General features: G+C 46.1%; 1 protein-coding gene and 2 long non-coding RNA genes across 4 annotated transcripts in view; 2 read left to right on the forward strand and 1 right to left on the reverse strand.

Annotated features, from left to right (window-relative positions):
• The window catches only part of PDE3A (phosphodiesterase 3A), a 272,985-nt gene extending 267,834 nt beyond the window's left edge, over positions 1–5,151 (reverse strand). For both annotated transcript variants that reach the window (XM_079992263.1, XM_079992262.1), the window contains exon 1: positions 3,873–5,151. In XM_079992263.1, the coding sequence (XP_079848389.1) occupies positions 3,873–4,913 (1,041 nt within the window). In that variant the 5' untranslated portion in view covers positions 4,914–5,151. The remainder of the gene's footprint in view (positions 1–3,872) is intronic.
• Positions 1–23,283, forward strand: part of LOC307225407 — a 503,606-nt gene that overhangs the window by 12,761 nt on the left and 467,562 nt on the right. The window lies entirely within an intron of this gene.
• Positions 4,076–22,086, forward strand: LOC307225364. Its single transcript, XR_013842934.1, has 3 exons — positions 4,076–4,172; positions 20,147–20,302; positions 21,369–22,086. It is a non-coding gene; the product is annotated as an uncharacterized lncRNA (long non-coding RNA).

Genomic DNA, 23,283 nt, shown 5'->3' on the forward strand with positions numbered 1-23,283 from the left:
TATGATCCTTCCACATATCACATCCCCATCCACAACTAAGCCTAAACACTGCATTTGCTTGCATCCCTCCTTGTTAGTTTTGGTTCTACCATTCCAATCCTCGCTCTCTTCTTTTCCCCTGTTGTCATGCTTCAGATGAGACCTAGACAATTTGTGACAAGCCACGGGGACAGCAGCCCACCAGCCAGGTACTGTGATCTGCCAAATGTCCGGCAATGTCCTTCTCTGGTGATCCCAGGCAGGTAGCACAACCAGGAACCTCAGCAAACTCACAAAGGGGGCTGCATTCAACTTGAGGAGTCACAACTACTATAGGCTTAGTTTCAATTGCAGTTTCCTTCAGACAGGGACCCTTCCTTGTTTCTTCCTGTAATGCACCACGAACCTTGATGCTAAGAGTAAATATATCGGAGAGGCGGGGAGACAAAAACACTTCCACCTCCAGCTGTGAAATATCAAAAGCAGAATTACCTCTGCCGAATCTACTTGTGTGGAAGGCAAATCCAAAGCCCATGAGTGGTTAATGGCAATAATTCATTACATCTTTGCTCTTCCTACTTTTTGGTTGAAACCTTTCGCAAAAACTTGCTGCAGGTGAACAAAATTAGATGCTGAACAATACAACCATCCCTTGTGCCTCGTTTTGCGACTACGGCCTCTGCTCCTCAAAATGCATGTACCGTGGCATACAGAAAATAATTCCAGCATCACTGTTCATCGTAAGGAAGGAGTCACAATCTTTTCAGATTTCAGATCTCCCGACCCTCCTCAAGTTAGAAAAGTACACTTAAAAGTCAACTTTTCGGCCTATTCAAAAACAATCATTTATCAAAATAACATTATAATCTATACTTAATTAGCGTGACAATGTAGGTTTTCTTTTTAAGGAATGTAGTCCTCGATTCAAGAGGGCAGTGGAATTCAAATTAGGAGAAAATGTGACCATCCTGCAGTAAGACTGTTATTTCAATCACTTGTGCATATTGTTTTTCTGGCTATTCAGATTCAGACCCTGAACTTTTTGTATGTACTATGCAGTAAAATCCAGTTGTTTAACAGGCCTGATAGAATTACCATATCACAAGGTGGGTTTTTTGTTTGTTTGTTTTTGTGGGGGTGTCATCTTTAAGACTGCATCTTTCTCTACCTCCTACAAACATTCACTTTCAAATAATAAATGTTCTTTTACAAAAATACACCAAGGCACACATTCTGCCATTCTACCCTCATCCTCTATATCAGGGCTAACACCGACGGTGCTGATTCTCAATGCAATAGTTTCATATTTTAAAACCAACATTTACAAAACCTTGTGTGTGTGGTGCCGGGGTGGGGGGGAGAGAGGCACAATTTACAAATCTAAATCATTGAGTTCAAAGTATAATTTAAATACTGTACTACACTATGAATGCAGCATTTAGCAGAGGTCTGTTCATAACCCACAATTATCCATTTCTTCCCTTTGCAAATGACAAGTCTGTTTTGCGGTCAACAAGCTGAAAGGAACAAGTCGCCCTAGAATTCCTGAAGATGTAAGCGGCGGCGATTCGAGTTCTCTGTATCGATCAGGGACCCTCAAAATGTCCTGCAAACTCATAAACTATAAGCCACTCAACAGCACTGATGTTTGACACCTCTCATTTCATGCCTCTTGTATCCTTAACTCCATACATTATGAAATAAGGCGATCTCAGAAGCTGTTGTAAGCAAATGACAGCAGCCGGAATAGAGTTTTACAGACCACATTGAAGTGATTAAATACAAACATGTTTTCTCGAAAGTCACAGTTATCTAAAGTGCTACAGAAAGTAGTGGGAAGGTCCTGGCAGTAGCACATTAAAATTTCAAAACAAAATAAAGCTCGAATCACCTGCCATTCAATAATAGTCTCTTTTGACATAATTTATTTTTTAAAAAATAATGTGGGGTTTCACGCTTTAACATGCTTCACATAACACGGCAGAACACAGGAATCCAGGTCGGTTTCCCAAGTTTTTCTTCATGTTGTTTTCACTTTGAAAGTGTGCTGAATATAAATTTTATTCCAGAATTTTTTTAAACAAATTGCACTTGTGGCAAATTAAACCTCAAAGATGTATAGCTGAGAAAATGTCCCGAGCAACCACAAAACCATGTAAATCTACCCAATCCAAGAGTAGTGGGGGGGGGGGACCCTGTGATCCACACCAAATGGTTTGATGTCATTGCCTGGAAAATAACCACTTTTGCTTCCAAGGACACAAAAATATCCCTTTGGTTGACAATACTAAACTTTATTCGCACAGAGTTAACTAGCACCTGACACCAAGTACATTTCAATGAGAAAAAAAATCCCATGGGTTTAACTGATCCTACTTCCAAGTAAGTGTGTTTTGGATCTCAGGCTACCTAAAACCTCCCCCCTTGATTCGAAAACAATTCCTAGGATGTAAGTCTCATTAAAAATAACTGAGAATTGCTTCCTCACTACATTATTAAGATTTGAGTGCAATACTGAAAGAGTTCATGCCACGACGAAAGAAGACATCACCCCTGCAGAATCTACTGAAAAATATTATTCCATCTTGCCATCCGGGTGAACTAAACAACAAACCGCTTATACTTGGATTAAAGAGGACTACCAAGACTGATTCTTAGCATGCTAAGTTGAAAGCTCATGAACTGAGCTTGCGTGCAAGTACAGCTGTGATCCTATACACATTTACTTGAAGTTCAGTGTGGCTTATTTCCAAGAAAACATGTTGAGGCTTAAGCTACAAGTTCACTTAGGATCTGGACCTTGGTGTCTTCAAAATCCATGGGCAAGAACTTTAAATGCTCGAAAACAGAGATAAATGTGAATACCTCAGCTCCACCGAGTTGTGTATCACACTGCAGGTCTTTTTAAAAAAGGAATTCAGGCTAACTCAAATGCAATGTTATGTTTCCAGGGTGTTTATTTTCAACGTTTCCCCTTGTTTCACAAAGAAACTCAGTTTCTACACAGATTTCCACAAGTTACGGAAAAGTTTCCAAAACATCTTAACCTTCCGATTCCCACAACGTTTTCTTTTTCTGCAGCCAAACTCAAATAAATAGAAGCTGCGCATCCACTGTAAAATAAAAATAAAAATGAGGCGATACTGGACAGAATGTAAGCTGTCTCATCTGCAGAATCCAAAATGCAAGATTAAAAGCTAGGTGTGCAAAAGTGGCAGCTGCGCCATTATGGGCCTCAAAGTTAAAAGGATGCATTCAAACTATTCGGCACTAAACATGGCCCAAACATAACAGCACTGAACATCTGTTCTTTCTGTAGTGAAGACGTGCCTTAAAGGAACACTGGACATTAAACACAGCAACATCTCTAGGACTCCAATGTGCACAGAACTGTACAGATGAAGAACAGCAACTACACTTTTCTTTAGAAAGAAAAATCATACGAACATCTGTTTTCCCAGTTCCCAGCTGAGCAATTATTCTCCACATCATCTTCGGAGAGAGATTTTAAATTATGCAATGCACATGGTCACCCACACAACAGAATATGGTCCTGTCCAAAACAAAAGCCAAAAAAATGCAAGAGGAGGAACGCGAAGGGCCAAACGGTTGTCGAAATGTCTGGTCCCTTCTGCGTCAGTGCCTTTTTAAATTACTATTCTGGGATGCCGAGAACCGTGGTTTCTGCTTTCAAGGGAGAACTGGGATGGCGAGTGCAAAAAAAAGTTTGAACGCGTAGAAGTTTCCTTCCCAAAGTTGCGCGCGCCCCTTGCCAAGAATAAAAAGCAGCAGTGGGCTTTTGCAAAAGTCTCTTTTCTCTCTTACTCCTGGCTCCCCATCCCGCCCGCACACACCCATCTCCATCCAAGAGCCCCTCGTCCATCTCCCCTTACCTGCTCTCGGGGGATGCAAGGCAAGGAGGTCCTGCGATGGGACTTATTGCCGCAGCCAGCCATCTCGGCGGAGATCATCGAACTGGATCTCCTCCTGCGCTTAAAAACCGGCACCTCTTCCTTGGCCGGCCGGACAGCAGCAGCAGCAGCAGCAGCGCCACAGCCCGCTCCTTCCGCCCCTTCGGTGCCTTCCTCCTCCTCCTCCGCCTCCTCCTGTTTCCCGGCGGCGCGGCGGCGGCGCAAGGCGTGGCGCGCGTAGCCTGCGCCAAGGATGCCCAGCAAGGCGAGCAGATAAGCCAGGTAAGGTCTCCAAGGCGCGCGGATGCTCTCCAGGGAGGCGAGCGAGGCGATCCGCAGGGCGCTAGTCAAGGCGATCATGAGCACGCCGTGGCGGAGCCGCAGCGCCAGCCATGTCCCGCCGGCCAAGCAGCTCAGCACCACCCCAGTGGCGGCCAGCGAGAGCAGGCGCTCCTCCCCGGGGGCCAAGGCCAGCTGCGCGAGCGCTTCCCCCACGCAGCAGGCGGCCACGAGCAGCGCCGCCGTGCGCAAGCGGACCCCGGCGCGCAGCAAGGACCAGCCCAGCCAGAAATAGGCGGCCAGGAGGAGGCAGCACAGCGCCGAGCCCGGGATCGGGGGCCAGCTCGCACCTGGGCCGGGCGCCCCGTTGCCCTCAGCGGCCTCTCCGCCTCCTTCTTCTTCCGCCTCTTCCTCGCCGGCGCTGCGCACCAAGCGGGTCCCGAGCGCCAAGAGCAGAGCCAGCGAGCCTGCGCCCAGAGCGCAGGAAAGTTTGCAGCACGTCCAGACCTTGGGAAGAGCCTCTTCTTCGCCACTCCTCCAGCCTCCTACCCGATGGGGATGATGGTCATTCTTCTCCTTGCTGCTGCTCTCCACTTCCTCCGGCCCAGCAGAGGAACAGCAGCCGTTGCAACCGGCGCCTAAGGCTCCCTCTGCCGCCGCTGCAGACGGAGAGTTTTTCTCCTCGCCCGAGCTCCAGCTGCCTTGGCTTCGGACCCTGCTCGCACAGTCGCTGCTCCCAGCCATAGCGAGAGGTTTTTTCCTTCTCTCCCTTCCCACTTTCTCTCCAGGTGGGGGAGGAAATGCAACTCCCAACCCCTTCTCCCCCCACCCCACCAAATACTTTTATTTGCTAGTTTTCCACGCGCGCGCGAGTATAGCGATGCCCCCAAACAGCGCCCGTGCAAGGGGAGGGAATTACCAAAAAAGTGTCCCGAAATATATATTTTTTTCCCCTTCCCTAAAAAACAAAAGCCAAACTGAAGTACGTGCAAAAGAAGCGAATGTTGTTGCTGTAAAAGTGGAAACAATGGTAATTCAGGAGGAGTTGGGCTCAAGAAGGTTGTAATGCGTTTCAAAGGCTTTGGAAAATCCAGTCTCCTCCAGCCCAGGTTTTGTTCTGTTTTTTGAAAGAAGGCAACCCAAGACCCTAAGTATTGCAGAAGGCTGGCCAGGCATGGGGCTTTCTATATCCGGGAGGGCTGCAGGCTGGTGCTCCTCTTAGGCCATGGGTGCTGCGGGGCGCCCTCGCCGCTCGGCCCGGGGAGGAGGCGCGCAGGGCGGGCGGGCCGGAGGCTGCTGCTGCTGCTGGGAATTCCTTCCCTCTCCCGCCGCCTTTCTTCCCCGCGCCTCCGCCGCCGCCGCCGCCGCCGCTTCCTTGGTGCTGCCGCTCCGCGCGCCTTTCTCACTCCGCCTTCCTGCTGGGGCGATCCTTGCCGGCGGGGTCCCGAGCAGAAGCCGCCGATCGCCGCCGCCCCCCATGACTGGGGACAAGGAGGAGGCGGCTGCCGCTCATCGCAGGAGCCGAAGGTGGGGGAACGGCAGCCGATGCAAAGCGGGAAAGTTTTGGAGGGCTGCGCAGGAGAGCAAGCCCCAGACGGGGGGTGGGGGTGGAGAAACCTCTTCCTACTTCGCTTCGCGCGGTGCCTTTGCAAAACGAAAAGGTCCCGGTGAGATCGGCGAGCCGCGAAGAAGAAAGCTCGAGCGAGCAGACCTGGCGAGGATTTTCTAGCCTCTTTCTTCCTCCCCCACCCTTCCTCCAAAGCGAGGGTAGGTGGGAGGAAGGGGGCTCGGAGAGGAAAGGCGTTAGCCCCCGCCCCTCTTTTTTCCCCCTCTCCTTTTCGTGCAAGCGTGCACCAGCTCCTGTTCGAGAGGGGAGGGAGCGAGAGGATCGGGCAGTGTTTGCCGCTAGTCCTTGCACTGCTCTGCAAACCGGGTGAGTGAGGAACTAAAGGAGAGAGAGAGAGAGACTCAGATAGCACATGGATTTCCCGTTGGTTGGCACCTCCACCACAGCCTCCAGGCAGCAAGCACCTCGTGGTGCTGCTGCTACAGGTCACAGTCAAATTACCTTGCCGTCCTAAGCACTCCTACTCTTGGGAAGGAAGGCCTGGCATGTTCAAGTTATACTAGCCATATGTGGCTTTGAGTCACAGATCCACACACCTGGATAGTAACCTGAAGAGTAAATGAACAACCTTTGGGGGGGGTGTTTCTGTGCAATTGTGCTTGGGCATTGCTTTCGGTGCCAACTGGCAGAGCTTTCTGCAAAGGGTGCACATTTATTTTGACAGGCGTCTGCACCTCCATACTCTGCACAAGACAGGCCTGCAAGGAAAAGTGGTGCAAATAACTGCGTGCAATGTTTGCTTAGTAAGTTCCACAGGGCTCACTTGGCACAGGGTTGCAGCCACAGCAGGGCATTTGCCTGCCTTCTAACGAAGAATTAAGCCCGTAATCAGGCCAGTGGCCCGCCTAGTCCAGCAACCTGTTCTTGCAGTGGCCGGTCTAGGTGCTTATGGGGAGTGCAAACAGCATCTGAGTGCAACAGGCCTCTCCCCACCTGCAGTTGCCAGCAATTCATACTCCTTCCCCCCTCCTGGCAGTAGAGGCAGAACATAGTCATCATGTCCAGTAGCAATTGATGATGGTGGTGCTTTATTTATATGCTGTCCATCTGACTGGGTTGCCCTAGCCACTCTGTGCAGCTTCCAGCAAAATATAAAACCACGGTAAAACATCAAACATTAAAAACTTCCCCATAAACTTCAGAAGTCTTCTAAAAATCAGATAGCCTTGTCTTCCAGGATTTCAAATCCTCTTTTAAAGCCACCCAATTTGGTGGCCATCACTGCCTCTTCAAGGAGCAGATCCCATAGTTTAGCAATGCACTGCGTGAATCAGAATCGTTGAGTTGGAAGGGATCACAAGGGTCATCTTCTCCAACCCCCTGCAATGCAGGAGTCTTTTGCCCAATGTGGGGCTTGAGCCAACAAGCCTGAGATGAAGAGTCTTATCTTTGGTCTGTCCTGAATCTTCCAACATTCAGCTGCATTAGATATCCCCAAGTTCTTCTATGGCGATCACTTGTAGCCGAATAAGATTGTCTTCCATAAACCCAGTTCTAACAGTGAGTCCATAAGTGACTGTGGAGGCCAATGCTGGATCCACACATCCTTCCACAGTGGGGACATTGGTTTCCGGGTGGGAGTTGATCATGGTGTGGATTTGCCAAGCGTGCCTTCCTCTTAGCACGTTTCTCCCTTGCGTCCTGAGTTCAAGTGTCTTCAAAGCCCATGACACCTTTGGTAAGGGCTGTTCTCCAATTGGAGCGCTCGCAGGCAAGTGTTTCCCAATTGTTGGTGTTTATACTACATTTTTAAAGATTTGCCTTGAGACAATCTTAAATCCTCTTTTGTTGACCACCAGCATTACGCTTTCCATTTTTAAGACGATAATCAGGCAACCACACAACATGACCAGTCCAATGAAGTTGATGTTGAAGAATCATTGCTTTGACACTGGTGATATTTGCCTTTTCCAGTACACTGACAATAGTTCACCTGTCTTCCCAAGTGATGTGTAAAAATTTTCAGAGACACCATTGATGGAATCTTTCAAGCAGTTAGAGATAGCGTTTCACAAGCATTCAGCCAGGTTGGTAGTACAATAGCTTTGTAAACAAGCATTTTCGTTTCCCTGCAAATGTCCCGGTCCTCAAACACTCTGCACTTCAATCTGGAGAAAGCCACACTCGCAGAACTCAGGCGATGGTGGATTTCAGCATCCATTTTGACCCTTGTGGAAAGATAACTGCCTAGGTAGGAGAAATGATCAACATTTTCCAACATTACACCATTGAGTTGGATTGGAGTTGGACTTGGACTTTGGGACTAATCCAACAAATCCCGAAGTTCTAGTGTTTTGACAGAGGGGTGAACTTTTATTTCTCCATAACATGCATAATTCTGTGCTCTTTTATCATGTCCCCTCTTCCTCACCTTTCCTCGAACCCAGCCTTTCTCAACCTGTGGGTCTCCAGATGTTGTTGAACTACAACTCCCATCACCCCTAGCTAGCAAGGCCAGAGCTCAGGGATGATGGGAGTTGTAGTCCAACAACAACTGGGGACCCACAGGTTGAGAACCGCTGTGTCTAACCTAAGAAGCCCTAAATGTCATAACCTTCCCTGAAAGGGATATAGCTTCATCTGCAGGAAGCAAGCCCACAAGAAGAGCTCTGCTGCAACAGGCCAAAGGCCAATCTAGTCTATTTCAAGTGATGATGATACTGCTTTATATGTACAGAGTAGAAGGGGCATATTTTATACTTCAGCACAGAAGCTTGAAACATTCTGAATGCCAAACATTTTTCGCAGAGCATCATTTGTATGAACAGTGAGCGGAACGTGAATTGAACTGCTTAGTTTTACAAAGGGACGAACTGGATTCTTTTTTTGGACAGGATGAACTTGAACTAGTTAAATGAACTTTATAAAGGCTCTGTTCCTTTTTCAGTGGTACCATTTTAACTAAACTGGAGAACCACAGCCTTCCATCCCTTAAAGGTTTGGGGCACATGCATGCGTAATAGAACCTTTCCTGCAAGTCCCGAAACACACGGGCGTTTGTTGTTTGCAGGCCTAAAGACCTTCATTCTCACAGCCACAGTCTAGGTCAACAGAGAGTAGCAATATATTTAACGCGAAACCACAGAGGGGGGAGAACCTATTTGCCAGCTTGGGAACACTGAAAGCTAAGGAATCGGCCGATGGGAGAAGGGAAATTCTCTGGCCTTTCCACCCCGCAAAATAAATCTCTGGTTTTAAGATTTCAAGGTAGTTTCAGCGTCTTAATATTTATTTGTGTCTGTCTGAGGTTTTATGCCTTGTTCACTGTCTGACCCTGTTGGGTTAAAAGGACAAGAGGGGAATATGCATCTGTTCTGCTAGCTGCTGTCAGAGGGCATAGTCTTAAATCGTGACTTTCCACATCCACAAGAGACAGCGGCAATGGAACAGAAAGTGGAGGTGTAAAATAATTCCCAGCACACTTGCAGCCAACACATGTTTGTCACTAGCAGCTTTCAGAACACCTTGGGATGGCGCTGTGGAACTGAGCACTAGCTAGATCCGGTTTTTCAGGAAACCGGGATTCTGAAAAGGGCATCCCAAAGTCTCCTGGAGGAGCGGGATCAACTCCCCTTTGAGGAAAGGTTAAAATACCAGCAACTCCCCAGGTGCGCACAGTCAGCAAAATGCACTCCTGCAGATGCATGCAACATTTTCACCGCCGAAAGGGAGCAGAAACGGGGCCCAATGGGGCAGGGTGGTAGCAGAATGCAGGAACCCCCCCGCTCACGTGTCCTGATGATGCATGTGGCAGCTAGGAACATAATAATAATAATAATAATAATAATAATAATAATAATAATTTATTATTTATACCCCGCCCATCTGGCTGGGTTTCCCCAGCCACTCTGAGTGGCTTCCAACAGAACACTAAAATACGATAACCTATTAAACATTAAAATCTTCCCTAAACAGGGCTGCCTTCAGATGTCTTCTAAAAGTCTGGTACAGTGGTACCTCGGGTTAAGTACTTAATTCGTTCCGGATGTCTGTTCTTAACCTGAAACTGTTCTTAACCTGAAGCACCACTTTAGCTAATGGGGCCTCCTGCTGCTGCCGCGCCGCCGCTGTGCAATTTCTGTTCTCATCCTGAAGCAAAGTTCTTAACCCGAGGTACTATTTCTGGGTTAGCGGAGTCTGTAACCTGAAGTGTATGTAACCTGAAGCATATTGTCAGGGGCTCAGGAGCAGAGGCACAGGGGAGAGAGGAAATGGAGAGCGAAGGGGAAGAATCTGAGGGCAGCGTAGGGGAGTATGACAGTGGCACGAGAGATTCCATGAGCTTCTCCAGCGAATCAGAAGATTCCCAGAGGGGGGCGCCGAGGGCCAGGGCAAGGGGGGGTCCCAGGGGGGATGCACCAGAAGCAAGGGGCCAGCGGGGACTCCCAAAGCAGCAGCGGGAGATCAGGACCAGCTCCCCCACCAGAGCGTAGTGGGGGGGAAGAGTCCCATGTATCAGGGCCAGCGTCTCCTCCAGTAGGGAGAGAAGATGAGTCAGGACTGACCACGCCTCTATCGGAGAGTGAGGGAACGGAGGGGAAGTCAGGTCCAGCTAGCCTCCCCGAAGGGGGAAGCAGTGACAGGAGCAGTGTAACGGTCAGGAGAAAGGTTGCCGGCTGGGCGCGCGTGCCAAGTTCGAATGTACAGGCGCGCGGGACAGCAGAAAACCCGGATTGGGAACCAGGTCCTAAAGCCCGCCGGAGGCAGGGGGAAGACTCAGGGGACTCAGCGTCAGAAGAGTCTAGAAAGGGCAAGACCCCAGCGGACAGGCGGACCCAGAGGAGGAAAGAGCAAAGGAAGAGGTGGAGCAAGGCTAGAGTCTTAAACTGGTGTCTGGGGGGAGGAGATTCAGACGGAGCTTCAGCGGTCTAGAGTTTGAGACGTAGAGCTGCGCGCCGCGGCTTTGAAATCGAAACTGAACTTCAATAAAGACTTTTGTATATAACAACGAACTGGCATTGGTCCTTTGTGAGCTGGGACCTCGGGCAGCTCTGACACATATGTAACCCGAGGTACCACTGTAGTTGTTGTTCTCTTTGACATCTGATGGGAGGGTGTTCCACAGGGCGGGTGCCACTACCAAGGAGGCCCTCTGCCTGGTTCCCTGTAACTTGGCTTCTCACAGTGAAGGAACCGCCAGAAGGCCCTCAGCGCTGGACCTCAGTGTCCGTGCAGAACAATGGGGGTGGAGACGCTCCTTCAGGTAGTCCTCCTCCTGCACAAGTGGGGGTTTCCCTGTATTAGGGGCTTTTTAGTTTAGGTGGGAGGCGAGCAATGGGGAGCAAAACCTGTGAATCCAATTATTTGTGAAGAAAGTGGGTAGAGATGTTTTTCTCCTTCCTAATACTAGAACCTAGCACCATCCAGTGACACTGAATGTTTGGAGATTAAGGGCAGACACAGACACTTCTTCACACGGCTGGCGAACTATGGAAGTGGCTGCTTCTTGATGGAGTGATGGCCACCAATGGGTGGTTTTAAAATTCGCGAGGATAAGGCTGTTCATGTCTGCTAGCTGTTATGGCTGTGTGCTCCCTCTGGGTATTGGAGGGCAGTATGCCTCTTAATGCAGCTGTTGGGAATCACAGGTGGGGAGAGTAGTATTGTTCTCAAGTCCTGCTTGTGTGCCACTGTGAGAGCAGGATGCTAGATTTGGTGGGCCTTTGGCCTGACCCAGCAGAGCTCCTCTTAAGCTATTTGCCTGTACCAAAGAGCCTGGATCTTTGCAATGGTTCCACACGGATTGTTCAGTAAGGATAAATCAGAATTAAGAGGCCATTTCACATATTATACAGAGGTGAAGCTGGGTTTGCCACCTGTTTTAAAATCGCTGCCTGATCACATCTCCTGGCCGTGCAGAAAGAGGATTGTCACAGCCACACATTGCATTCAAGACCTTAGCAGGCAAAGCAGAAGGTTCCTACCTTGAGTCTGGGTGACTCTCAGGAATGCATAAGAAATGTGTCCCACCTGAAAAAGGAAAGGGGAAAGTACACATGAAAAGTCTTCCTGTTGTTCTATACCCAGAGGCAAAACTTTAAAAAGTTACTACTCTGTATTTGGGAGAACCAATACAGCCTAAGTGACTCAGGGTTTGTCTTTAGCCATTTTGCAAAGTATGGATGTCATTCATTCAGATTTAGTCATAGCAGGGTTTGGGGGGTTTTTAAAGCCAAAGAGGCCCCCAGAGAGGCTTGCAGTTGTGAAACAGTCCCTGCTCTCAGCTTACAATCTTAAAAAACATAGCACACAAGGAAAGGTGGTGTGGAGGGAAGAGGAAAAAAAAACTCAGACATTGTTCTTTTTTTCTTTTTTAAAAAAGTAACTGGGATAGAAACCAGTCAGGTAGGCTGATGGAACGGCTGCCAATAGCTGACAGTTCAGGAACAACGAAAGACAGTGATCTCCCACAGGTCTGTTTCTCTTCTACTCCTGCTCTGCATCTCGATAAAAAGGCTGCCAGCTACTGACATTTGTACTGCAGTGGAGGCTGATCCATTGGGTGAAGAGGACACTGCTTCACCAAGCGCATTCTGCACTGGCTGTCAGCCCTGTCTGTCACCTTCCTCCTCAGTATCAGTGCAGGGAGGTGGGTGGAGACAAAGCGACAATAAATTAGCCTCACCTATTGTTGGCTCTGACTGTACCTCCCTCCTTCCCTACTGGGCACCAGCCACCACTGTTGCACCAATATAGTAATTTGGGGACAATGTGCTAACTCTGGGCAACTCGACTTCAGATACATATTAATTTCTTTGAAAAAGTGTGCTATTTTTCATTAACACTTTGATCAATATCCTATTCTTTTCTTTCAAGCAAGCAATAGCATGAGATGGGTGTGATGATGAGTATACTCGCTGATCACAGAGGATCATCTGTTTTTACTTGCCAGTGCAAATACAATAACGTTGTCCCAGAAATTGCTGTGAACTAACGTAAAGCCGGCAAGTGTGAATATTTTATGTGGAGAATAATGCCAGACCCAGAAAACCCAGGAAGGAAAGAAACACACTATTCAAAGAATTTAAGTTTGGCACTATTGAGGTTACGGAATTCTGCCTTATCAAATGCAAGGAGCTTCTACTCCTAAATACAGTTCGCTGTGCGTTTCACCGCTGTCTTTTAAGATAAGTCAAAAGCACTCCCTCGCCAAGGCATACAGAAATTTGCGATCCATCTAGCCAAGTCCAGCCCATCAAGGGGAGGCACCTCAGTCCCAGGGGCCAAACATTCATCTCTAGGCCTCTCTCTCTCTGCCCCCCAAACTCTCCCCAGGGCACACCCTTTGCTGGCACTGCACAATACCCTAAGTGTTTTTTGCCAGGGTTCCAAGTTTATTTTTATTTATTCAAATTTGTGGATCTCACGGTGGCTCACGACATAAAAATACAAGATGGAAACACATAATAAAAACAAGAACGAAAAACCGCAAACCAATAACCGCCCTCCACTCCCACAAACACATTTAGAAGAGTATAGAATGTTAATCGTATTCCATTCATTTATTAAATTTGCACAGTTGTGCAGGCCAGCTTGTGACCATACAATTGGTGTACCAAATCAATTCCCCGGGTACAAATAGAGGCATTCACGGCAGCTGCCACTGCTACAAAAAAAAAAAAAAACTCCCACAAACCTCTGAATGCATCGAAGTTCTGACATTATTCAGAAGTGCTCAAAGTTCAAGGGACACTTCAACTAGTTTCCAATGGCATGGGAGTAAGCAGAGGTGTTTACAACACAACCCTGTGCATATCTACTGCAGTGAGTTCAGTGAATCCTGCTACCAGTTATGTAGGCATAGGGCTGCAACTTTAATGCTTGCTACAATGGCCTGATGGCGGCTGTTTGGCCCTTGGACTCTTCCCACTCTTTCCCCCAGACCACATCACTATGCTTCTCCATAGTGCGCTGCATGGAGGTGCCAGTTGGGAAGCAGAATACTTTCCTTGCCCTGGGCTCCGGCAATCCGTGCTATGCCACAGCCTCACAGGGTGGTTGTGGGGGAAACCGCGTACACTGCCTTGAGCTCCTCGGAGAAAAAGGCAGTACAGTGGTACCTCGGGTTAAGTACTTAATTCGTTCCGGAAGTCTGTTCTTAACCTGAAACTGTTTTTTGTTTTTTTTTTAAATAATATTTATTCAGGTTTTAAAACATTACAAAATAAAAAGCAGAAAACACAATACAAAAAAAACAAGACATTTCCAAGAAAAAATGCAAAAAATAAAAAAGCAATAAAAAACAAAAAGAGATAAAAAGGGGGGAAAATTAATTAGAAAATAAATACAATCAAAACAGAAAAAAAACAAGTTAAACCTTTACATAATTTTTTTCCATGACTTATTTCCTTGACCTCCTCACACCTCCCCTCTTTGTTTTCTAGTTCAAATAGATATTTCAGCAAATCCTTCATCTTTATTTTTATCCTAATAATTTATCTTAATATACTGTAATTTTCCATTCTCTCTTTCACCAATTAGCCATCCACTTTTACTTTATTTAATCTTATTTCTCATTAAAACTGATATATTTAAACCTATTCTCTTAAGACATTTCCCCTAGGGTCATAAAAATTCCATTCCACAATTTCTCCATCTCTCATTAAAAGCAATTTTTTTAAAAAAAAAAATTCTCAATATATACACTTTAAATTCCCAATTTTCTTTCTTTCTTTCTTTCACCGTCTCCCCTCCCCGGTCTCGGCCCCTCCAACAGTTCCATTGGCTTACAACAGTCCATCAACCTGGAGATCTCAAATCCGAGGCTCTTAAGTCTTTTTCATATCCCATCTGCCGATCTTCTTGATAATCTTTAATATTAAGAAACAGTTCTCGGGGGAGCTCCAACCCAACGATGGTCACATTCCTTCTTATCAAGTCTGCCAGATTTCCAGAATTAAAGATAGGGCCCATAAAGTATTCCCGATCTTGTTTCACACTTCTTCCAAGTCCAGAGGCCCCAGAAACTTCAGTCCCCTCCTGGCTCAAATTCATATCCCAAAAGTCATTTGATCCCCACATAGGGTAATCTCTCCACTTTTCATTTTCCAAATCAAGCCAGGCTCCCATCTCCAAAAACTGGCTTCTCCTAATTACAGTCATGTAAGGCCTCAACTTGTAATCCTCCAATTGTCTCTGTAGGGTTAAAGCTCCCCCTTGCATCACTTTAACAACAACTTTCTCCTTCTCTGGTTCTTCAATTTGTTCAGTTGAGAAAGATTCTTGTGCCGGATTCTTGTCGACTTCTTTACTGATGCCTACTTTTGTTCCCAAAATATCAATGCTGGTAGCCATGGCATCTATCTGTTCATGCAGCTTTCCCAACAGATAAAATGTCCTATTCAATTCAAGCGTAAGTTTTTTCTCCACCGACATCCTTGAAATGTCCAAGGTCAAAGCTAATTTCTCAGAGTTTTTATCTTTAGGCTAATTTCCCAGCTGCATTCTTATGACCATGTCCCAAAACTCCCTCTAGCGGAAAGCAGTCTATCAATCCTTCCAGCACAGTCCCAAAAGTCTCAAAAGTAAATTAATAACAATTCCAGTTACCTTTCCTTCTTTTTAGACACAAAAATGGACAATGGAAACAAAGTCTTTCTTTGTATCTTAACAAATTTGACAGCTGTCAAACCTTTCTATTCACCGTCGATGGGCTCCTTGCAGACCTCTCCCGGGTTTGGAGACATGACGCTTCAGTTCCTAAATTTTTCCTTCTCCAGCAGGCTTCCCCTGCTTCCAAAGGGAGTGTAATAGTTTCAATCAGTGAAGTTTTAATCCTTTACGTAGAACTTTCCAAGACCTTAGTTAACAAACTCTTTGCTTCAGTCTATTTACAAAAGGGGGAGGTGGACTTCCTGTTTAGACCTTCCCCCGTTCCTTGCCAAATTAAATTGTTTTAAAAACCTAATTTCCCGTTCTACTCACGGGTTGTTGTTTGAAATCCAATTGTCCACAAGAAAAAGTCAGCGCTCTCCGGCAACGGCTGTGCAGCTTCACTCCGTAAAAATAGCAGTCGATTCAAAACACCACGCCGCTCACCCCACGTCGTTTCGAACCTCCCAAAAAGGGGTTTCCCTGCGGGTAGGGGGGGCGCTCCTGGTGTCAGCCGAATCCCACTTTCCCAGGCTTCCTCTGCCTGGGATTTTTGAAAGGTCTCCGCCTTCGCCGTGGCGGCAAGACCCGATTTTCGCGGAGCTGGTTCCTCTAAGTCAGAGGAGCTCCGCCATTGCCGATGGCGCTAACCCGGAAGTCTCCTGAAACTGTTCTTGACCTGAAGCACCACTTTAGCTAATGGGGCCTCCAGCTGCTGCCGCGCCGCCAGAGCACAATTTCTGTTCTCATCCTGAAGCAAAGTTCTTAACCTGAGGTACTATTTCTGGGTTAGCGGAGTCTGTAACCTGAAGTGTATGTAACCTGAAGCATATGTAACCTGAGGTACCACTGTATGTAAATGTAAGAAATAAAACAAAGAGCTGCCTATTCAGCTTGTGAATATTGCCCTGAAATTCACATCACAATGTCAGGGATGAGAAATAATTCCTGCCCCCACCCCCCGCAGGCTCAAATGCCTAGCTTTTATGTTTTACAGTCCAAGACTCTAATCCAATTCCTTTTGTCAGCTGACTGTCATGTTTCTTGTGAACCACCCTATGATGTCCAGGTGAAGGGTGGTATAGAATTTGATGATGATGACGACGACAATGAACTAAGCCCACACTGGCAGCAAGTACTATACAGTCATACCTCATGCCGTGTCCGCTTCAGGTTATTTGTTTTTGTGTTTTGTGTTATGTGTCCCGCAGCAACCCAGAAGTACCGGAACAGGTTACTTCCAGGTTTTGCCGCATGCACAGAAGCACTAAATTGCGCCGTGCGCAGACGTGGCATTTCAGCTTACATCGTTTCCGTGTTATGGACGGGCCTCTGGAATGGATCCCTTCTGTAACACAAGGTTCCACTGTATATAACATATCTTTATATTGCTACAGGATGAGTCTCGGCCCTTCAATGGACCTTTCGGAGCCGAGTCTGAAATGGCTTCTCTTACAGTTTGTTGTGCCTCCGTGCTGGGAATTGACTGTGATAACGCCACGTGATGTTTACCAATGTGTAGCGCGGAACTCATTGCCAGTTACTCCTTATCGCATGTTATGACGATCACACTTGAAAGAAATGCTATCAGACAAACCACGATTGTTTTTTAAATATTTGCGTATGTGCATTAGGTTTTTATCACTTGTTTGCTGTGCATGGCTATTTATAAGCACTATCAGCCACTTGCCAGGGCACCTCGGAAAGCGACGCCTATTTTGTATATGTGCGATTATTACAGGAATACGATTACAGGCTGATAGTCGCTGCCTGAGGCAACATTGTCCTGACCTGTGGAAGGCAATGGCAAATGACCTAACGTCCCTGGAGAAGTTATCCCACAGGGTGTCCACTGCTCACTGTACAGACCTGCAGCCAAAGACACGGCCAGTCAGTTAGAAACAATCCTGACCATATTGATGCAGTAATAAATTCTGCTACAGGGTTTCCCAAACTTGGGTCTCCAGCTGTTTTTGGACTACAACTCCCATCATCCCTAGCCAGCATGGCCAGCGGTCAGGGATGATGGGAATTGTAGTCCAAAACAGCTGGAGACCCAAGTTTAAGAAACCCTGTTCTACTGAACTGAGTGAACCTTACTCCCAGGGAAGCGCAGTTTGGGTTGCAGCCTTAGACTCTTCGCTCCTATGCTATTCCAGCTCTGCTGGGTTCCCCGAGTTACTGTGTAACTTTTGAAAACCAGCTTGCTAAGCAATGACTCGTTTACGAGCCGCGGTTTAGCAGAAATCTTTACTGAGATAGTGCAGACAGTTTGATCTCAGTGAAATATTCTGTTCTGCTTATTTTACTGTTCCCTAAGCCCTTTGGATTACAGGCATCTGGATTGCTGCTGGGGATTCAGCCGTGGTACTTTTCCCACAGCAGCCTTCAACCAATATCCGTGCATGGTATTTATAGCGCTTATCAGATCGAACAGCCGTGCGGGTTCCATCCAGCACCAATAAGATCCATGGGAGTTTTTTTGTCGCCGACTTCAGTGGCGATTGGACCGGACTTCTCTGCCAGTGAAACCTGTAATAAAATTGCTGGTCGTTTGACCTTCGCTGAAAAATGCAGAACTCTCTAAAATGCTGCTGGAGCAACTGGAAAAGGTTACTAAATCCTGCCTGACTAGCTAACAATGAGAGCGAGTGTAAGAGCTGGAAAGCTCAAAGATAGGAGATCTCCTGCTCTCCACAATTCCCCTCATTTTGGAAAGGCTTGCGGCCTGTATCACACATCCTGAACGAAATAAGGTGGCAACTCTTTGGCTCTTGTTTACAAATTCTAGGGGCAAACCATAGGGTTGCCAGCTTTCTATACTACTCCTGCTCTTCTGTTTGATACACAGAAATTTAGCAGGGAACATTTTTCTTCATGTGGTAGGGAGAAGATTCACCTGTGCTATTTCAATGTGTCGGGCTTCTCTTAAAGGATACCTCAGACCTGGGGGCTGAATGCGGTCTTCCAGGCCTCTGGACTCTCCCCACCCCCATCCGGCCACATCCTTCACTGTCATCTGAAGACAGCCCAGTACAGGGAAGTTGTATTGTGTGATGTTGTATTGTGTTTTTACTGTTTTTTGTTGGGAGCCGCCCAGAGTAGCTGGGGCAACCCAGTCAAATGGATGACATATAAACAATTGATGATGATGATGTCCTGAACCCATGGCCTACAGGCTGCAAGTCATGATGCCAAGCCTGGCGTTCCAAGTCTGGGGGTCAATCCATGCAAGCAGAGTCCAGAGGTCAAGAAACGCAGTCCAAGGTCAGCCAAGTCTGGAGTCCAGCCGCCAGGATACAGTCCAGAGTCAAACCCAAAACACAGTCCCGTAGAGGTCCAGGAGCATCTAAGCCAGGCATCCCCAACCTTTGGCCCTCCAGATGTTTTGGACTACAATTCCCACCATCCCTGACCACTGGACCTGTTAGCTAGGAATCATGGGAGTTGTAGGCCAAAACATCTGGAGGGCCAAAGGTTGGGGGTGCCTGATCTAAGCCAAGGTCCATCAACATGAGTAGTTGAGCAGATCCAGCACCTCAGCTCTGCACCCCTGTTGAACTTTGCATGTTGATTGCAGCATCTGGGCTTGATGAGGCAGGTGACCCTCACCTGCTCCAAGTCTACTCCAGCTGAGGAATCACACCCCTCCTCCCAGAGCTAGTGAGCCCCACACAGCCAGCTGTGGGCCCTTGCCTGCCTCAGCCTCCTGGAGACCACTCTACTGCTCCCTCTGCCTCAGAGCCTGCTGCGTTCATGGAGACAAGGGCCCCTCTTTGGTGTGGCATGTCCTGCCCTGTGAAACTCATTGCCAACAGAAGTTCAGCGTGAGTCATCCCTGCTTTATTTTAAATCTCCTTCAAAAACTTCATTGTTCAGGTGGGCCTGTTTTGGAACTTGATTTTCTTTTCTTTTTTAACCATTTATTTTGGATATGTTATTGATGGTTTTGCTGATGCTATTGTAATCATTGGGTTTCTTTGTTCTACACCCCCTTGTCATGTTTTCTATGGAAAATGTTTCAAGAAGGATGACATTTCACCTTGGATTGACTAGACTTTGGTGCGGAGGAGGGAGGACGGAGGGTGAGCTGGGTCCCTGTTCCTGGAGCCCTACGGCAGCTGTGAGGCTTGTCTGTGTGGTTGTTATTACCACAGGCTAACTCAGACACATGGACAAATATGGAATGTGCAAGGGAGGCCTAATGCATTTAGGGAAAGGACGCCCAAAAAGAATCTGCATAAATAAATGAAGAGAGGCTTTTATGAAACGTATTGACTGACTTCATGTCTCGGTTCCACAATTCCACTCTGGGGGAACTGATTAAAAGAATATCTAGGGCTTTAGTCATCCAGTCCATCACTTGCAAACAAGATGGGTTTTCATACAACCACTGTGGAGAATAGTGTCAGAGGTAGCAGAAGTGATATAGGGAAGGTTCTGTTGTTTCATCTGGGGAAAAAGTTAAAACTTTTATAAGTCACTGACAAAATATGGGGAGAGGAGGAAGGACAATTCATTTTTGGTTACTTCTGTATTTACATGTTACTGTATATTAATACCCACTTTATAAAAAGAATGTTATATTAATACCCACTTTATAAAAAAGAAAGAAAAAAGAGTAACTAGTTCTTTTTGTCTTTAAGGAAACATAACATATAAAAAGGTAGGGTTCCATTTACTAATTTATCTTTGATTTCTTTGTCTTTTCTTTTTTGTTAAAGTATCAGTAACATCACTTTTAATTTCTGTCTTACAGATGAAGTCACACAAGGCAACTTGAGCAAGACTTACTTCGGAATAGGGATGGATGAAATCTGCAAATTTTGGTTGCCCCACTCTTTGCATTTTGTGTCTTGTCACTTGACCGGAGACCTGCATTGCAGAATTTGGAAAAGTGCCCATCTTGAAGAGTGTGTATTTCAGCTTGCTTTTTCTTTCTTTTTTTTGCAAAGTGCAAAAATTGCCTTTAAATGGGAACTGAATTGTAAGACTCCCATTGCTAACTTGCTTAGCAGAATGTATAGATTTCCTTCACCCCCATCCAGCCTCCTTGTAGACTGGCGCTGCCTTTAGTCCCACAGCCAACTACTTAGTGGAGAACTTCTCTTTGCTGCCCAGGAGCCAAGTCCTAATCAGTTTGAGTTGTACAGTGGTACCTTGGTTCTCAAACGCCTTGGTTCTCAAACTCCAAAAACCCGTGTAAGTGTTCTGGTTTTTGAATGTTTTTCAGAAGCTGAACATCTGATGCGGCTGTCGCCTATTGTTTCCGGGGAACCTGCACCAATCAGAAGCTGTGCCTTGGTTTTTGAACATTTCGGAAGTCACATGGACTTCCGGAATTGATTAAGTTGGAATTGGCACTTTTGTTTTTGCTATTTATTTTGTGTTTTTGTTTTTGAGGCTTTTGTTTTTGTGACTGTGTGGAACCCAGTTCAGCTACTGATTGATTGATTGATTGATTGATTGATTGATTGCGTGACTGCGGAAATGGATAAAAGCACCCCCCCCATCCAAACAATGACTATCATCAGTGCAGGTAAGAATTTTTTTTTTAAAAAAATTATCATCTACAATACAGTGGTACCTCAGGTTACAGACACTTTAGGTTACAGACACTTCAGGTTACAGAATCCACTAACCCAGAAATAGTACCTCAATTAAGAACTTTGCTTCAGGATAAGAACAAAAATTGTGCTCTGGCGGCACGGCGGCAGCAGGAGGCCCCATTAGCTAAAGTGGTACCTCAAGTTAAGAACAGTTTCAGGTTAAGAAGGGACCTCCAGAATGAATTAAGTTCGTAACCCTGGTTCATCCAGCAGAGCTCATGCCTGGGTTCAGATGATACACTAAGCATTGCAGCAAAACAAGTGTAATAGCCACAAGCTCCTCTCCAGAAGCTCACACATTAAACCATGGTTTGGAATAACATGACATGCAAACAAGGCCTAAGTTTCCTGTTAGAACACTGGTCTTCAAAGGCGAGCCGTAACAGGAGCACTGCTACCATGCAAATATATGGTAAAATATTAAATGTGTGTTTGGGTTAACAGTGGATCCTAGGTCAGAAAAGGCTGAAGACACCTGTGTTAGAAGGATAGATATAACCATGGTAGTATAATGGAGTTCTGTTAAAAAGAAGTTAAAATCTAGCCTGCAGGATACCAGTTTGGCAGTAATTTCTCCAGTGATTTGACCTCTATGCATTGGTTTTTAAAATCCTCATTATTTTTAATGTGCCCATCTGCATCTTACTCTCCCTTGTTTGTTTGTTTGTTTGTTTGTTTCTCAAGTCTCCCATTTCCCCTTTGTCTTCAAAATATTTATAAGTAGAGGATTAAAAATAAGGAGAAGGAGGAGGTTTGCTTCTTCCTACAAGCGTCAATGCAGGGCATTTTGGAGAGGAAATGGGTTGCGCATTGTGCTTGCAATTTTATGTTTCTCTGATGTGAAAATGACCTTCTTTGGAGTGGTGTACACAGATGACATCAGTGGGAGAGTGCCATGCAGTGTTATTCATGCCCTATTTCTTTGAATAAATTAAAACGAAATGTGGGTGAAGAGCCGCTTGCTTTGTGCTCCAGTCTACATTGTGTTTTGTTTATAATATACACAGAGAGCAGAACCGGGTATATGAATCTTATACGTGAAATTCAGCCCTCCTTAGCTCGTTGCACGCTTTCTTAAATCCAAATTAAATAGATGGGGGCTCTTGCACACCACTTGCCATCAGGATTGTGCAAGAAATGGTAGAAACAGGAGTCCTATGTGGCTTCTTTCAATTTCTAAGGAATGGGGTAAATGGGGGAGGGGGAGAGAGAGAATAGTCCCTTCTTAATTTGGATGCATGGTTGGTTAATTAGTTTCAGATCACTCCAATGCATTTTTACTCAGAAGGTAGTCTTGCTGCATCTGCAGGTAGGGCAGGGAGAGAATCTCGATGGAAATCCTGGAAAACTGACAGTCTGACTTTGTACAGCACAGCTTCCTATGTTCCTATGGCAACTCCCATTTCCAGGCTCACTAGGAAAGTCCAAAATGCAGGCAGTTGGGTTGGTCTATTAGTAAACATACAGTATGCACACACACCAGGGAGCAGCAGTAATTAGCATCATACCCAATTTGTGAGGATCAGTTTGAGTTCCATCCTGTGCATTGTGTCTTGGAAGTTAAGTACCACTGAACTCGGGCGTAACCAGTGCCCAGGTTTAACTTGTAAGCCACATCGCGCTTTAGCAGATGATCTTCAGCCAGCTGAAATTTGACCTTTCGCTTTTTCATTAGAAATGCAAACAGTCTTGCAAAGAAGTGTTGCCAGCTGAGCTGGGAGAGAGGATTTCAAAAGGTCCCCACGAATGCTCAAGAATGTATTTTGGGATAAAGCAAGATGAACACATGCCAGTTCTTGCCTTTGCCCATCTCCCATTCATCTTTCTTCCCTGGCTCAAAATATATGCCAAGATCAAATTCCCAGACCTTCCCAGTGCCTGAGTAAATAAAGTTGGTACCAAAATTTGAAGCACACGTAGAATGACCAACATGTTCTTTTGTACATATTTCTTGGGAATCAACTAGAATCCAGTGGTGTGTTGCGAACACGGAGTCAAAACCGTCCTGAATGCAAATGTGAAGCTTGCATTGTGATTTGTGGGGAGAGGGATCAAGAAAGCATCGATTTATTAATGATACATTGCCACAGAACCTTTCATTCTAGCAGGAGCCCCAGTTTTTCCATTTCTGACCACGGGAAGAATTATTATTATTTTTTCTGATATCACTGCCAGTTTGGCACAGATTAACAGACTTGCTGTTTATTTATAACCTCTTCCCCAGTCAACACAAAGCCAAATTATTATAATTTATTTCCTCCGTTCCCTTCACTGTTGCCTTCCACCA

This window comes from Podarcis cretensis (genome assembly GCF_951804945.1).
Source record: "Podarcis cretensis genome assembly, chromosome: 10".
NCBI lineage: Eukaryota > Metazoa > Chordata > Lepidosauria > Squamata > Lacertidae > Podarcis > Podarcis cretensis.